Below are 18,258 nucleotides of genomic sequence, written 5' to 3'. Positions count from 1 at the left end.
AGATCATCACCCACTGAGCTCATGGGTATAACTCCCCATCAGCTGCTGACAGGAAGAACCATACCCTGACCTTTCACCTCCTCTCTTCAGTCGGGTTGTGCACCCAGTCTGGATTCACAGAGAGAGCAACTGACATGTTCAAAGATTTTAATCTGCTGTAAAGTTTTTGTCTCATAACACACAGGAGGCTCCAACCAAAGAACCAACAGGAGAAACAAATGGAGCTCTGGATGAGGGCAAAACTAAGGTAAGCAGATCATATTGCAGGAAGGGAGAGACGTCCTCCGAAGGAAACCTCAGAGAAATCAGAAAGCACCTGAGGAAGAACATACGAATAGGTTCGATTGGATATCTTTTGACTTAACATTTCATTTCCAGCTAACACATCATAAATGTGCTTGTGAAACTAAATTAATTTATTCCAGTAACCATAACGTCATAAGGGTAGATTAACTCATCTTTTTGCTTTCAACTAACAAAATATAATTATGTGGAACCGGCTTCATACATTTTGAGTGGGCTGGGTTACTTCAGCAGAGGGAACGTGATAAAGATTAAACAATAAAAATTCTATTTGTTGGGTTAAAGATTGAAGGAGTATGTCCCGGTAAATTTCACAAAATCACAAAGGGGAGAAGGATTTCTAAAGTAAAACTGTGTGAATAATGAACAAACAAATGTTTACTTCTGTGAATGTGGGAAATTGTGGAATAAATTGCATGAAGGGTTAAAGGGAGTGTTCAACTATTTAATCAATTTGAATAACTTCATGAATAGAAATGATAACTTCCCATGTGCTTCTGAGTTATTTATTTATGGATGATGTTTGCAACTTAGATTGTAAATTAACTTGATACAAGGCCTTGAACTTTTACTTGCTGCTGAACAGAATTGATTTATGGGTGATAATTGCTTTAGGGGTGACTACCTATTGATTGGACAGGAAAGATGTGCCCTGGTTTCCCTCTCCATCCAGGACGCCCTGACACCGATTGGCCTACTTTGTCAGGGGGAACCTTTCAGAAAATGTGTTTTTAAATTTGATATGTCTGCTAGAATACAAACTGCTTCCTGTTAGAACCAATCCTAATCTTTTAAATGACACCAAGGCAAAACAAGAAAGACAGCTGAAGGCTGTGTAAACAGGATGTTAAAAATTATTTCTTATCAAATTAGGAAAGCTTTGGAAATGATCCTTAGAAAAAAAGAAGAAAAATGGTTGTGTGGTGTTTGTGGAGAGCCTTGTTGTTCTTTTATTCCCAACAATTACAGCACCTGATGGATCTCTAACGAAGGCCCTAAAAGGATTGTAATCACTATCCATTGAATTAAAATCGCACTCGGGAATCGATAAACAATTCACAAACTTGTTCGAGACGGGGTTTGGAAAATGGGGAAACCTACTGGTGAGTATATTCATGTCATTGACTGTTGTTGTGGTGATCGCAGTTTATGTATGCTGTTGTGCAACGTGTATTCGAGCTCTCATCCTCAGGTGTATTGATCGTGCGATTGGTTTCAGTGATACCAGAGGTTTGAGATTACGAGAATATCAAATGGATCTGGTGCCAGAGCACACTGATGTGATCCACTGAATATCTGAGCACAAGTGATGATGTGGATCCCATGGAACCAAACCAAAGTGTTGGAGAAATTATGATACTGTGCTATGAGGAGGAGGACCAGACGACTGCAATAGATAATTGAACAGGGTTTATGATTCAGGGTCTACAATATACTGATACACATTGTGCTGCTCATTTCCGCTGTGCTTCTAGCTTTCTATTATTTTTGTTGTTTTACATTTTTCAACAGGGTATTATTATCTATTTGTGATGTTTTACTCAATTAAACTTCAGACACACATCAGCATAGGTCTGTTTTATGGAAAACAGAGGGGGAGCACCCACTGAGGGCTGCAGGCAGTTGCCGGAGAGACGGCTCTCCGTTTGGGGGGTGGAGTTACACAACGGCCAGAAGGAACTGCCTGCCATATTCTAGCTTAGGTCCATATGCACTAGACACATTGATTGATGTGAGGTGGGTTTTTCCCACCTCAACAGGGGGATTGTTATGGATGTATGATTCTGTGGCCTTTTCTAATCATCTCTTCGCTGCCTTAATTAAATATATCTGCCCTTGTTGCTTATCTGCCGCACCGCTCACTGCTACGGCTTACACAACATCCTTAGGTGCATGACTACAACCATGGGCTTCATGGACTCAGGGGGTCCGAGAGTGCCAACCGCCTATCAGATGCCAATGGTTAAGGGGTCGGGCCCCTCAAATCAAGGGTGTGAGAAAGAAGCGGCCCGCTACTACACAATCTAACAGATAGACACCACAATGGTGACACATAGTCTACTGATAATCACTGAGGGAGTGCACATCCATTGCATTGGAGTGCCAGATATAAAACTACATGTGACCTTCTATCGAGGCTCTTCGTCATCCTCTAACAGACGGCGACAGTCTGAGACGGAGGCCTCAGCTCAGATCTCTGTAATCATTCCTCTGCCTTAATTTAGATTAAAGGAGCTAAAGGTTTGTTACGGCCTCTGGCCTTGCAGTCTTTTCTTTAATGCAGATTCAAGTGTGGGAGCACACTCAGATGTTTTGCTGCCTGGAGGCTGCTGAGGAACCTGATTGGACCTGCTGAATCACCAAGCCAATCAGTGGAGGATGAGACCCACCTGTATCCTACAAAAGTCTCCTGGATTCATTCTTTCAGTGGGGCAGCTTTTTAAGAGGTTTTGTACAGTTGACCCCCGCTTTGCTATGTGTGGTTTGTTTGGAGTCTGTTTCGGCATCTGCACATTATTTTGGTGCTGCCGACCTTCCTTGCTCTGCTTACCAGTTTGGTTAAATGCTTGTTTGTTTTCTAGTTCAGTCTAGAGTGTTGTGTTTCAGAAGATTGGGCTGGAATTGTCATTTTCTGTCAGCCGTATTGTATGTTGGAACCCTTCTCCTTGTAATAAATCCCCTTAAATGTTCTCCTTTTAACTCTGGACTAATTTTTATGTTACCACCCCCTGATCCCCTAGACCTGGGGTTGTAACATAAGTGGGGGCTTGTTCAGGATACTTGTTAGAGAGGATCCCTGTGTCCAGAGTTGGCGAGTTTGTCAGTAATTAGCTGCTATGCCAGTTATTTAGTTTGGGGCACTTTCTAGCTGCACCATCTATTGAGCTTATCAATAGCTGCCGCAAGTGTGAGTTGCTGCAGATTGTGGACCACTTTAAACTGCAGGTCCCAAAACTGATCCTTAAATGTGAATTAAAGGCTCTCTTAGTGGGTAAATTGATGGAAGCTGGTGTGATTAGAATGCCTGATCTGCGTGAGGCTGCTGTTGTGATGCCAATCCAATCTGCCTTACCTGAGGAGGAGCACAAACATGGCTCTGGTGTGGATTCTGAGGTGGGTGCGCAGGGAAAAATGCCTCACACGCTTCCTCGTTATGATCCACTGTCTTCTGTGAGCTCCGAGAGCCGAGATGGAGCTCGATTATAGGTGCGGTTGGCACGTCTCCAAATGGAGGCTGACGAAAAGGCCCTGGCTTTATAGGCTGATAAGCTATAAAGCTGCGCAAACTTGAGCTGGAGGCCCAGACTCGAGTGCCCTCTGCCTCTGCTGAGACACCAGGTTCCACCTCCATGTCTGCTATGCCACTTGATGTAAGTGCATTTCTTTAGTACCTGCTTTCAAAGAATCTGAGGTTGATTCACACTTTGCAGCCTTTGAACGCATTGCTGGTGCTTTGCAGTGGCCCAGGGAGACCTGGCCGCTTTTGTTACAGTGCAAATTTACTGGAAAAGCTCAAGAGGTGATGGCAGCACTCCCCTTAAAGGATAGTTTAAATTATGAAATGGTTAAAGCTGCTGTCTTACAAGCTTATGAATTGGTACCGGAAGCTTATCGACAAACATTTCGACAACACAAGAAAGCTATTGGACAAACAAACACATGTTGAGTTTGCTAGAGAGAAAGCATCCTTTTTGATAAGTGGTGTGCTGCCTCAACGGGTAGCCAATATGACTCGTCACGTGAGTTAATGCTGTTAGAAGACTTTAAAAAGTGCATTCCTGATCATGTGGTGTTGTATTTAAATAAACAGAAAGTACCTACTCTTGCATCTGCTGCTATTTTTGCTGATGAGTATGTGCTTCATCATAAGTAAACCTTCATGGTTAATGAGAGGTCATGTGTTGGCCCTTTACCTCAGACCCACCTGGTCAAAGCTGCTGTGCAGAAAGACAGTCGTGAATGTTTTTACTGTCACAAACCTGGACATGTCATCGCTAATTGCTTAGCTTTGAAACGTAAAAGTCAGTCAAATTCTCAGCAAACTAAAGGTGTTGGTTTTGTGAAAACAGAACTCCGTCATGAGAACCCCGGTTGTTGTGACAAAAACCCTGCTACTTGTAATAAATCCCCTTAAATGTTTTCCTTTTAACTCTGGACTCATTTTTATGTTGCCACCCCCTGATCCCTAGACCTGGGGTTGTAACATTAGTGGGGGCTCATCCGGGATGAGTTAGAAACTGGTTGAGAGTCGTTCCTTTAAGAGTCAGTGTTAGATAAAGTGTGTGATTGCTTCTGGGGACCAAGAGACGTCTGACCACCTGCTCATTTCCGCTGTGCTTCTAGCTTTCTATTATTTTTGTTGTCTGACCACCAACAGGGTGTGGTAGCTCGGACAATCATGCACTACTTTGTATTGATTTATCACAAAACATCCCATTAAAAATCATTGAGGTTTGCAGCTACAACATGCAAAATGTGGAAAAACTTCAAAATGTAAAAAAGTCAACACAGTTCTGTATTTGTAGAGAACCTTCCCTTTAAGGAGACAAGTGAAACCAAAGTATACCAGGAAAAATGCCTTTTAAAAGCACAATAGTACCATTGCTCCCCACAGACCTGAATGCAATGATTCTGTTCCTGCAACAGAAGACCTTTGTTTTTTGATGCTCCTGACAGCTGTGATTCAAGAATATGTAGATATTTTTAAAAATCCAACAAGTTATTTTTCTCATCCTGTCTTAAATCAAACTGTCATATACCAATATGCAATTGTTTTTACTGTTTCTTCACTTTGCATTTATCTTCAAGTTAAAAGGGACTTATCCATTTAATATTAGTGAGCATTGTGCAAATAAAAATGTTAAATAAGACACAAAAGCTATGTGCAGAAATGTGTAACACATATTTTACCCTGTAAAAAGATCAAATGCTTTGTTTTAAAGGCTAATATAGGTCTGATCGATAAGGTACTTAAGGCCCTTGTGTCAAGGCAATTACAAAATGGATATTGATTCATTTTCAGCAAGACTATCCCTGCCCTGCATTTTATTGTAGTGCAAAATGTCTCCAACAGATGTCCTACTTGTATTGTCCTCATTTTTGTCATGTGTATAGTCGATAATCCAGAAAGCATGGTCCAGCCGTCTTGTAAAAACAGCATGTGGTTTAGTACAGCTCAAACCATTTTATTTAGACATCCAAATGTCTAAATAGTATATGGTATGCCTAACTATACCAAGAAGTCTAAGAAAATACAATGCTTGAAAGTAAAGTGAACAATAAAAGCTTCATTTAAATTATACAAAAAAAAAGAATCCTTTTAAATACATTTTTTTTAGGTATTACCTAAACTTGATCGGATTTGCAGTGAAAACTAAAATTACAAACATTTTGGCTGGAGCAAACCACGATCGGCCCCTCCCTGTCCGTGTCCTCTTTTGGGTGCTAAAAATTGTTAGTTAGGCCAGTGAACTTGCTGAACCAACTAGGTGAAATTATTCTTTGTCTGCAGCTTCATGGCCTGCTGAAATCAACAAAACACCTGAATAGATATAATAAATTACGAGTTAAGATTGGTTAAGACCAGGCAGAAAAAAGGACAAATCTGTATTTTTTTATGATGAAAATGGTGGACACGTGGATTATTTATGTTTACAATAAAAGGGCACCCGAAATAAATGTTCGACTTGTTAGGAATAACCTTTATTAATATTACTCATAGCTGTTTTTCCATTTATACCATAGTGATATAAAATATAAGTTCTAATGTTTCCCTTTTAGGATAAGAATGCTCATCGACACACATTACAAGGATAAATGACCCAAGGGTTGTCATGAATGACCTGAGGCTGGGGCACTGGGTTTGATAGTGGAGCAGCTGGTATAACTGGTTTGATTAGAAAGCTACAGCACACTTAGATTAAGGATGGACACCCGTTACTACACGATCTACCAGATAAACACCACAACGGTGACACATAGTCTACTGATAATCACTGAGGGAGAGAACATCCATTGCATTGAAGTGCCAGATATAAAATGTGACCTTCTATCGAGGCTCTTCGTCATCCTCTAACAGACGGCGACGGTCCGAGAAGGGAGCCTCTGCGCTGATCTCTGTAATCATTCCTCTGCCTTAATTTAGATTAAAAGAGCTAAAAGTTAGAAACTGGCTGAGAGTCGTTCCTTTAAGAGTCAGTGTTAAAGTGTGTGATTGCTTCTGGGGACCAAGGATGCAGCCAACAGGGTGTTGGCTTTTGACCGCCAGCAGGGTGCGGTAGCTCGGACAGACTCAATTTTACAAACCCTCTTGTCCAAATGGTGATTCTGTAACAAGTCACTGATCAGGGCTACAAATGCTTTCTTTGTTCCCGCACATGTACAATGTGAGCGCACACAGCGGAGCGGCGTTGCGGTGGTACCGGTAGACTTGTTGTTCCCCCTTGTCACACGCGCTTCACCCGCCCTGCGCTGATTGGACCGAAAACTACCCCCGCTTCCATCCCCGTGTTTCTTGTTTCACCCTCACACTGACTCGGGGAACGCCCACCAACAGGACCGGGAAAGTGACTTCAAACTGAAAAACACGCTGCATGGCACACAGATCATGCAGGAGACGCTCGTGTGAGAGGATGCGCTCAAAGCCTGTCTCTGACCCTGTATTTGAACACGTTGCGTCAGTTTTCCATTACAGATATTGGCCTTTTTATGCTCCTTAGGTCATAGTAATCTAAGCGGATAGAGTTGTCTCGGAAACTGCTGAGCGCGCTGGTTGGATGCTTTTGGGTGAACAGGTGGCGCAAGATCCAGCGCTCCTAATTTGCCGGACGTTAAGCGTTTAATAGGATACCTGCTTTTAAAGTGGGTGAGAGTCTAGGTGCGACGTTCTTTTCTCCCCTTCTCAGACAAGGCAACACAGATGCCCGTTTCGGACTACGACATGGGAACGGACAACAGGACGCACGACGGGGAGACTTCAGACAGCGCCGACGATGAGAGCACCTTCTCGGGCTCCCTGGGCAGCCCTGCCCCGAACGTCCTCAAGAACTTTTATCACACCAAACGGGTCGGGAACTATCTGATCGGGAGGAAGCTGGGAGAGGGATCGTTCGCCAAAGTTAGAGAGGGTCTCCATACTCTGACGGGAGAAAGGGTAAGGCATGCGGCTGGATAAAATTTACACCTCACAAGTTAGAAGTTGCGGGATTTCTAAACACTTCACTTAATTTAAGAATAACCTGACATCGCATCCATCTGGGCGTTTCTTGGCAGTTATAATTGTCCAGAAAACCGCTTGTTTGTTTGCTGTTTTCTGTTTCACTTGGCATGTCTGGGCATTCTTGTATGCTGCATTCCAGCCATGAAAAAAATATCAAACACTTCCATGTTTGTTTTTTTTTTATTATTTATTTAAATTATCATTATTAATTTGATGTTTTAGTTGCCAACTCCATGGGCGGCTCTATAAAGTTTTCAAAAGGGGTGACCAAGATGGGGGCCATTGATAATCTTCTGGGGGCAAATCGGATGCTATTAAATACATTTAGGAGCTTTGTTAAGCTGTTATATATAGGTAGTGGATGGGCTTTCAAAAGTGTCTAAAAATGAATAATTAAGAAATGCATTTTGCAGATAATTGATTGTGCGCAAGACTATCTGATCAGAAAAGATACACCAAAACATGTATGAGGGTTAGCCGAGTGGCATCACTGGTCAGCTCAGTTAATCAGTTCTACCTCAGAGAAAGTGGCCAGCTCTGTTCGCAGTGAGCTCCCTTTGTTAATGAGCTCATGTTGCACTGCCAGCTGTCGAGGTGCAGTGCATGCACAGCACTGTGGCTCCACTGACAATATTTACCCAACATATTTGCGTGTGTGAGAGAGAGAGAGCGGGGAATGTAAAAGCATCTGCTTTTACTGAGGCATTGGATGACAACTTGTGCGCTGCTTTGTCCGTTGCTGCTGGTGGTGATCTCACCTTCTCTTGGCACGCATGGGTGTGATAGGGATGGAGAAGAAAATTGTCCGGCCTATGAGAAAGCAGAGCCACTACTTGCATATGAAATCAACTCGTTGATAAATGGACTGCGGGGCTCATTGGGATTCTGCAAGCGCAGGGCTTTGATATGGGCAACCATTGGCCAGTTGTTGCCTTTGTCTCCATCTCTAAGTTTTTTTTGGGAAGCACCCAGGAAAAATCTGCATGTTAGAAAAACAAACACCTCCTTTTGTTATATGTTTTTAACTTGTAAAACCTGTTTGTATGGTTATACAGTAACATTATAATAACTTAAGGGTTAAAAATGCATCCAATTAGATTATCTTGACCCCCTGTCTGCCCACCACTGCTCGCTCTGTTGTTCTAAATAAAAAAGGCGGCTCTCCTCTCACCCCTTTTCCCCACTCTCTTTGTTTAGGATGATGCAAACAGTGGTAATCTCACAACCAAGCACAGCTCTTCATTTGAATAAAGGGATCCAACAGGAGCTGTGAGCGGGGGAGGGAGCACAGGGCAGTGAGCTTATTGAAGCAAAAGGGTATTCTGGGGTAAAGGAAATGCATCAGGTCTTCTAGATTCCCTTTTTTAGCATCACCTGAAAGATGATGTCGATGTAGGCAAGAAAATGTGAAAGTGAAGTGAGGTAAACGATGGGGTCATTGTGGTCAGGGAGGTTGGACAGGTCACATGGGTGTGTTTTTGATATCTGTAACCTACTTTCTTCTCTACATTTCCCCTGCAAGACCCCTCCTTTCTGTCTGAGGGATGCCTGATAAACAACTGAATCCCCCCAGAAGCCCCCAGGCAGTGTGTTCCCTTCCCCCTCTGTACCCCACCCTGCCCTCCTCATATGCACTACTCTAAATACACAACCCCCTTCACCCCACCCCATACTTTCCCCACACCCTAAAGTGTAAACATGGGTCATCTATAACCATCAAGTGATAGCACATGGTACGCGTAAAGAGTTTCTTCTGCAAGCCAGGTTTAATTAGCAGCTGTGAAAAGGTTCTTTAGAGGGGAATCAATTATCACAGCGTAAAAATGAGCTGAAGGATAGTTGTTAAAATGAGCCAAAGGGCAGAAGGAAAGAGAGGACACTGTTGCACCATGTCACTAATGGATATGATTTGTTTCACTTGCCATGCTGGTCCATTTTCTGTGGACTCTCCTTGAGATGATTTGTAATGTATGGTAACTATGTTCTTGAACTCAGTCTAGACAGGACACAAGGAGACATGCAGGCAGAGGATGAAATATTTTTATTGAATGCAATTATCCACAAGAGCCTGTCATTGAACAGAGGACATGTTGTTTGCCATTTATGAGGACATCTTCAAGGATTTTGTTACCAGTAACTCAAGCAGTAGTCCAACAGAACATTCTAAAAGGAGAAATGAAAGGCAAAGAAACGCCTTCTAGTCCTGGTGCTGATCACGTCATGACTTCTCAAATGAGATTACCTTCAGCTTAATTCAAAAGCAAATGGGGGTAACTTCAACTGCCCATTTGGCTTTGGCACCTTCTCAGGACATAGGATAACGTTTATCTTACATTTATCACGATTCAGTTACCTCTCTCACACTCACACGCTTTCTCTCTTGAGGGCCTTGCATTACTCCACACCCTGAGAGCAGCTGTTTGGGAGAGGTCAGTGTTGAGTTATGTACCCTGCAGTAAAGATCGAGTAGCTTCATCACCTGTTACCCTCCATGAAATCCAACCTTAAGAGACACACTAATGCAGGAGTGTGGTTTTGTTAACCCTCTTCAACATATGGCACAGGATTTAAGAGTCAACTCTCAGCTGCCAATGTTTTAAGATGAATCTCTTCTTATCCTCTTACCCTATCCTCTTCGCTGGTTTTCTCCAGGTGGCGGTGAAGGTAATCGACAAGCGGAAGGCCAAGAAGGATTCATACGTCACAAAGAACCTGCGGAGGGAAGGCTTAATCCAGGAAATGATTCGCCACCCAAACATCGCACAGCTGTTGGACATCCTGGAGACCGAGAACAGCTACTACCTGGTGATGGAGCTGTGTCCCGGAGGGAACCTCATGAACCACATTTACGAGAAGAAGCACCTGGATGAGAGGGAGACTCAAAAGTACATTCGGCAGCTGGTGCTGGCCGTTGAGCACTTGCACAGGGCCGGCGTGGTGCACAGGTATGGTTGAGGACACATAAACAGTCTGCTATCTCAACTCAGAAAATATTGTGTTGTTCTTGTGTCAAAGATTGCTTTCACCATGTGGCTTAGGTCCATCCTGTGCACAAGCAAAAACAAGAACACCCAGATCTATTGTACCTGTAGATTTGTCATTTAAGGCATCAAGGAATTTCTCTAAATAAACTAAAAGCACACGTTTTTCATGTACCGTGCCATACTCCATACAGTGGCTATTAGTATTTATTTCTCATGTATATACTGTAATATATTAATTTATCATGTCTTACTGCATTTAAAATATGTCTAAATTCAGAAGTTCTCACTTCCTCAAGAGACAAATGTATGCAGACCTTTCCGGTGCCTTGTACGATATTATTGACTTAGGTCATCTTACATAAACACTGACTGTGCAGACAGTGACATTCATTGTCTCCCTTTTTGTCTTACAGGGATCTGAAGATCGAAAACCTCCTATTGGATGAGCAGGACAACATAAAGCTAATAGGTAACTATCAAATTTTACTTTCTATAAAAACAGACTGTAAAGGATACAAATTTCACAATAATCATGTGACTATTTATTACTGATGCATGGATGGTCAGGGTAAATATCCTCACCGTGACTGCAGTCAGAGTCAGAGGTAATGGGTTAAGAACAGTTAAACATCCTGTTGAAAGGTTTACAAGCTCTCGCGGTGGCGTTAATCTGTTTGTGCAAAGCTGAGATACATAAACAACAAACACCAAGGAATGACACTCACCACACTCTCTATCCTCCCCCTTATTAGATTTTGGCCTCAGTAACTGCGCTGGCATATTGGGATATTCGGACCCCTTCAGCACCCAGTGTGGCAGTCCAGCCTATGCCGCCCCTGAGCTGCTCTCCAGGAAGAAGTATGGCCCAAAGGTGGATGTTTGGTCCATGTAAGTTTACTTTCATTTTGTAGAACATGAATTCACTTGTTGTGAACTGCAACCCGAAGTTTAAGTATACACTTTGGGTCTTTCAGTGGCGTCAATATGTATGCAATGCTGACCGGGTCACTCCCTTTCACCGTGGAACCCTTTAGCCTTCGAGCTCTGCACCAGAAGATGGTGGACAAAGAAATGAATCCTCTACCTCCGACCCTTTCAACTGGTAATGAATCAAACTGAAAAAGTGCAATTGCTGATTATATTAACTGATGTTAGCTAAAGATTGAAAGGAAAATAAAAGCCAAGTATAGGCACCTGTCAGTCAAATAACCCTTTGTTTTGGTTAATTAAGATTATGAGGAGCTAGTTTTTACTGGCACTCTATATTTTCCTAAGAAATAAAAAACTTACTCTAATAAGTATAATTGGCTAATTAGGGTTGAACACACCCAATAATGCCAACAGAAAAACATTTCCAGTGAAGTTACTCCTACAGCAACAATGTATGAAGTTGCATTTCATAAGAAATTCCTAAAGGTTGAAGATGGTGGGGATACAGATAATACCGGAGGAGTGAGTTCCTAAACAACACCATCGGAAGCAGTGGACCGCATCACTCTCTGCGTGTCACGGCAGTAATACCTAATTATTTTCAAATGAAGGAATGGCTTAACCCACTTCCTAAGTACCTGTGAATCACTGTTACGATTCAGTCTGGGTTACACAACACAGTGAAGGTTATGGATAAGAAGTAGGCCATTTTACGCAGAGAGTGAAACAACTATTAGAAGTGATGGTTTTGAATGCCATGTCAAGACAAACCGATTGTTATACATGCAATGACATGTTTAACTCTCAGGAATCTTTGCATATTAGGGCTGACAGCTACTGACAGCACAGTATGATTTATTATTCTTTCATTTCTCAGCTGCCATCTGTCTGCTGAAGAAGCTTCTTGAGCCAGACCCTCACAGGCGTCCAAATATACATCAAGTGATGACTGATTCCTGGCTGCAGCTGGCCAACAGAAACACAGGAGCACCTTATCGCAGCAGGTATACCCATGCACACATGCGGTGCCTTGCAAATGTTTTCACATTCTGTCACATAACAACTTCAGTGTGTTTTATTGAGATTTGTTGTGAAAAACCAACACAAATCAATGCATATTGCGAAAAGAAAAAAAATTAATGGTTCATAGATTTAATAGTTTGTAGAACTACCTTTCAATGCAATTAGAGCTGCAAGTCTCTACCAGCTTTGCACACTGAGAGACTGACACTTTTGCCCATTCTTCTATGCAAAATGGTTCAAACGCAGTCAGATTGGATGGATTAGTTGTGGCCATTGTAACACATGGAGGATGCTTCCATATTAAACATTCCTTGTAGCTCTGGCTATATGTTTAGGGTTGTTTATCTTACTGGAAATGTCTTCCGTCTTCTGCAATCTCTTACTGTTTTTTTGTTTTTTTAGCAGAATTGCCCTGAATTTAGCACCACCCATCTTCCAACTCTGACATACTTCCCTGTCCTTGTGTTAGTTTTCTGTCACACAAAGCGTTTTGCATATAGGCCAAGAAGTTACATTTAGTACTTCCACATGAGCTGTGGATCTCTGCGGTTCTACCAGAGTTAGCTTGTGTGTCTTTGCTGCTTCTCTGATTAATACTCTACTTGTTCAGTCTGTCGATTTTGGTGGACATACATAGGTGTGCAGTTGTGAAATACTCTTTCCATTCTCAGATGATGGATTGAACATTACTGAAAATTTTTTTTTTTAACAAATTTGATGTTGTGCTACCTTTTGTTGTTCAATCACATGAAATTCCAATAAAACGAATTGTAGCTTGCAGTTGTTATATAACAAAATGCAAAAAAAAGTTTAAGGGTTTTAATGTATTTCAATGCCTTGTACATTCAAAATGCTTACCTATCTATTTTCGGACAGTAAGTTTGCGTACACGTAGTAAATCAAGTATTGCAGAATAACACAAATCTGTTCTCTCTTTCAAGAATCCACATCGAAGAAATAAACCAAGCAGTTTTGTTTCATATGACGGAGAAGATGGGTTACAAGCACAGCGAAGTGCTGAGCGCCGTCCTCACCAACCGCGCCTGCCACATTTTGGCCGTGTACTTCCTTCTGAACAAGAAGATGAAGAGACTCTCTAAAGAGTACAGGGTTAGTATTTTCTGTATATCATTGCTAACACCTGTCCCATGAAAGAAACAATCGAAACTTTGTTGCACTATGTTGTTTGTTGGAAGATAGTTGAAAAACCTGCCTGGCCTGTTTTGAGAATCTTTTGCACTATCTCTTCGTGTGCAGGAGAAGCAGATGCAGGAGAAAAAGAAAGAAGAGAAGCGACAAACCGAATACTTTCAAACACAGTGGAGGAAGCACGTAGATAAACTCACCATCCCCCCGAAACAGACGCCCGTCTACTTGGCTGTTAGCAAGGGGCAGAACAAGGAGAAGAAACACAAAACAAGTGAGGATTTGCACTGTTTTGTGTAAAAAATGTATCTATATATACTGTACTGTATATGTATATTTAAGAAACATGAAAAAGAAAAAAAAACATTTATTGCATCTTTTTTTTCATTTTTCACATAGGGGTAGGTTGACTGAGCATGCATCTTCATGTACAACAGCCTGTTTCACGCAACCATACTTACCCTTCCGTGTAACCCTCCCTCCATCCCTTCCTCCAACCATCCTTCCATCCATCCATCCACCAATCCATCCATCCATCCATCCATCCATCCATCCATCTACCTGACAAGTATCATCCGGGACAAACTTACAGCCATTTGTGGTGCAAATGCACAGGCTCTTTATTTTGATCAAATCACTCTTCTGATGTCTGACATATAATAAATGAGAGAGAACATAGCACTGAGGTATGTAATTTTGCATGAAGCCGCACTGAAATTAGAGTTGGAACAAAAGTGTGACAAGTGAAGGGGAGCTCAAAGCACACAAGGACATAGGGCAAAGTTAAAGTTTTAAGCTCCTTTTACGCGTCATTTATCTGTAGCCAGCACTGAGAAAGCCCATAGGATGTTCTTGACACAGCAAGTCAGGCTAGGCTGGTTCATGTGAGGTTAAAACTGAGACACATTGTTCTTTACATCAACTCGCATGCTGTGAGATAATTGACACGATATACTACCTAGACACGCAGGTCATAAATCAAAGATTATGACTTGCTTCAGGTGTACCATTTTTATTGTTCACTTGTCTTTGCAGCAACATTTGAAAAAAAATTATTAATAAATTAACATTTTAAAGTTGGGAAATTAATGTTACAACCTTTCTTTCATCAGGTATACTGAGAGCGTTGGCAGTAGGACATCGTAAGTCCCCTCTGGCACCTCCTGGAACAGTTGCTTCATCATCCATGGAGTACCTTGAGATTCATCCTCTCTTCCCCAACACTCCACAGCACCGGAGGCGCTTGGCCACCCTCCCTCCGGTCAACACAAGTCCAGAACATAACATTCCTGCTCCACCAGCGCCGTCGCCAATCGGCATGCATTCTTTTGGTTCACTTTCCAAAGCCGAACAAATTGAGGATACACCTTCCACACCCTGGTACAAGCTGACCAATGGCACTTTGTCACCACCACGACACGTCTCTGCCTTCCAACCCGACTCTTCCTACTTAAAAAAGGCCACCATCCCCAGTCCCCCAGTCCTGATTTCCAACCCACAGCCCAAGAAGAATTTGTCGTCAGATGGGTGCGGTTCCTCCGACACTAGTGGAAGCCCCTCTAGCAGTGTGGGAAGTCCGCCAGGAGGTTCGGCATTTATGCCTCTGAAGTCTGCCTTTAGTCTCATTAACCCCAACTCGGCGTTCAGCCCTCCATCGAACAGCGCGAGCAGCGATCCTGAGAGCCCAACACATCGCAGTAAACATCCCTCTATGGGGAAAGGACTGAAGAAGAAAGTCCCGCTGCAGCCTTTTACATTCCGACCGGAACAATTCATTGAGGAGGTTGTGTCCCCACCTCCTTACCCAATGAAAACACTCATGTGTGCTTCAGGTGCACTGAAGACCCTGTGCTGAGGGATACAAACAAAAATGAAAGGAACATTTGGGCCCCTCTCAACAGTTTGTAAAGGTTGGAGAGGTCTTCCAGAGTGGCCTTTTGAACAGTGAACTGCCCCTTTATTCCAACTGAGCCACTTTTCATGACATATTTTAATATGAAAATTAGACACGGGCCGGCATGAGATTCTCACAGGACATTAACAATCAGCAGAGATACAACATTTTAAAGAAGTTAACACAAAAAGTTAAAAGCATGATCTTATTATTTTATTTGTAAAATAAAAACATCAATTATTACTACTGTTGCAAAAATAGGCCTTCATAATATGTTCATTATTTTGACATAGGCCAGTGGTTTTCCAACTTTTTATAACACGTACCCCCTCAGTAAATAGCAGGTTTTCTCAGGAACCACCATCTTGACTGACCTTTTAAAACAGTTGCATAACAGTACTCAGACCGGTAACAGTTTGTCATACTATGTCATAAAACTCTCCAAAAAATAAAAAAAAATGTTTATCTATTGGCAATGTTTGACTTACTGAAGGATGCACTTAAATGTGGGGTTTTTACTCAGAAGTTCAAATGTTCAGGTTTGACTTTGGATGAATAAATCTCCCTAGCTAATCATTTAGAGCTGTTGGTGCTCATTTGCTCTACACAACAATTAATTTGTTTCTATTTAACTTACAAGTATTAAAAATTTAATCTGAATACCACAAAAGCCAACCCAGGTACTACCAGTGGTACTTGTGCCACGGTTTGAAAACCGTGGATAAAGGCTAAAGCAAAACAAAAATTTATAAAAACACCCGTTCAGTTTAGTAGTTTTCAAGAAAACTTTTCTGATTTATTATAGCATTGCTACATTGTCTTTTATACAGTAACACTGGTGTTATAAGCTGATATTAGCTTGTTAATAATTTAGACTGAACGTTGCTTGCCAGCTGCAGTTGTCAAATACCAATACTCTAATAACGGGCATCATGCCTTTTTTATTTTCCATATGACTCTGTGTTGTTTTTTTTTTTTAGCAAGAGCAAATTCTTCCAAACTTCAGACTTTGTATCTTTTTGTAAGAAAGAAAATGTGTAGAGGCCTTCTGTTACCTTCCTGGTCAGCACTGTTCAGCAACAGGTTGGGGCAGAAAGCTTGGATCACTCTGGCACTTTCTCTGGCATTTAAGTCAAATCATTTTAAACTGTAGGAAAAATATGATGAAAAGTTTAAAACGTTGGAATACATTGAAAACCTGACACTGAAACCTGTAACCGGCCCATGCCTAATTAAAACATGAAACAAGAATGGAAAAAGGGTGACAATTTAACGTTTTACCTCTTGAATTGTGTTGTAAGATAATGATGAGGACATTGACAAGATGAGATTTGAAACAGATCCTCGAGCAATGACTAAACCTCGCTGTGTCCTAGATACACAGGGGACTTGGGACAACTTATGATGTGGGCCTTGACAACTAATGCGCTCTCTTACACATACAAACACACACTCTGTAATATAGACCAAGTTTGAGGTACTTTTTTGTAATATTGCTTCATCTGGTTTGAGAACAAGCCGCAGACTGATTCACACCAGCTGACAGGACCCGGCACTTAACCCTAACTCTGACCTTACATGTGTAAATGTTTTTGTCTCTCTAGAAACTGTACTATAGCCACTGAGTTCCAGCCAGCTCGCACTGTAGCCTGAATGCTGGCTGGCTGGGGGGAGAAAAAGCTCACTGCACTATTACTGAAAACCAAAACCTGTAGGAAATAAATGTGCTGACTATCTTTACCTCACTGCATTAATCGTGCATTTCTGCATACTATAGTGACAGTCAGGTCTGACACGCCTGTCTGTGTGGGATGAGTCTAAGTGCTGACTTTAGATTTAACACAATATAACCACATAGGGACCAACAGTAGAATCATAAGCTCACTTTTTTATAAACTCTCAGTACCCATCAGTGATAAATCACACTTCTTACCTTTTTCTACACATGTATTGACTCACCAACAGGAAAACTCATATTTAAGGATCATTTCACAGCTGAACTCGCCAGTTTGTAGTCAGTAATATAAAATAGAGCATCAGAAGCCTTATAAAACTTAACCACCTCACTGGAACGCTGAGGGATTGAAAGTGGGAACAAGTGCTAGTAGTGTCACCTAACATCTAAAGAAGAAGTAACTCGCCTCCTTTTGTCTTAATGCTGTAGTTTGTGCAATAGTCTTAAGTGTTTAACTGCAATGATGATTATTTGCCAAGAGCTCTTCGAGCGTGATGTGAACATTGTTCCTGTAAATACCAGTCTTAATTGCCCTTCACATGAATCGTAATGTATAGGAGGAATTTAAAAAAATGTTTATGGAGATGGCATTTTTACAAAAAACAAAAGGCTTCCACTGGCACAAGGGTGTTTTTTGCCTCACTATTAAATACTGTAGAATCTTTTTTTTTTGTCAACCCGATGAAAAGTTGCATGAATCGAACAGTAATGTCATCATTTGAAATTATGTCTTTGTAATGGCTTTTTCTTTTTGAAATGGATATTGATACAGACACACTGGGGGTCTTTTGTAAGATTTTTTTAATGATTGGTTTGAGTGTCCAGAGATTTCTATGCTGTATAAAGTATTTTAAATATCTATACTGATCCCTTTGTGTCCGTCTGTCTGGTCTTTTGAATTCCACCTGCTACCTCTCTAGTGTTGTTTGTGTACAAGTACTCTGAGCACGCATTAATACGAGGGCCCTGCAATTATAAAAATTACATGCCTTAAGTTCAAAACAGAAAAGAATTTATTTTTACG

General features: G+C 41.6%; 1 protein-coding gene across 1 annotated transcript; it reads left to right on the top strand.

The window, feature by feature from the left end:
* The first annotated feature begins 6,551 nt into the window (after positions 1-6,551).
* hunk (hormonally up-regulated Neu-associated kinase) lies at positions 6,552-18,101 on the top strand. The gene is made up of 9 exons (XM_047380053.1): positions 6,552-7,456; positions 10,175-10,467; positions 10,920-10,975; positions 11,259-11,394; positions 11,481-11,608; positions 12,314-12,440; positions 13,401-13,569; positions 13,717-13,879; positions 14,718-18,101. The coding sequence occupies exons 1-9, from the start codon at positions 7,223-7,225 to the stop codon at positions 15,458-15,460; spliced, it is 2,049 nt and encodes a 682-aa protein (XP_047236009.1). The 5' UTR covers positions 6,552-7,222; the 3' UTR covers positions 15,461-18,101.
* The last annotated feature ends 157 nt before the right edge of the window (positions 18,102-18,258 follow it).

This window comes from Girardinichthys multiradiatus, chromosome 11, assembly GCF_021462225.1.
Source record: "Girardinichthys multiradiatus isolate DD_20200921_A chromosome 11, DD_fGirMul_XY1, whole genome shotgun sequence".
In the NCBI taxonomy this organism is placed as follows: domain Eukaryota; kingdom Metazoa; phylum Chordata; class Actinopteri; order Cyprinodontiformes; family Goodeidae; genus Girardinichthys; species Girardinichthys multiradiatus.
Note: the sequence above shows the minus strand (reverse complement) of the source record. Positions and strands in the feature narration are given on the sequence as shown.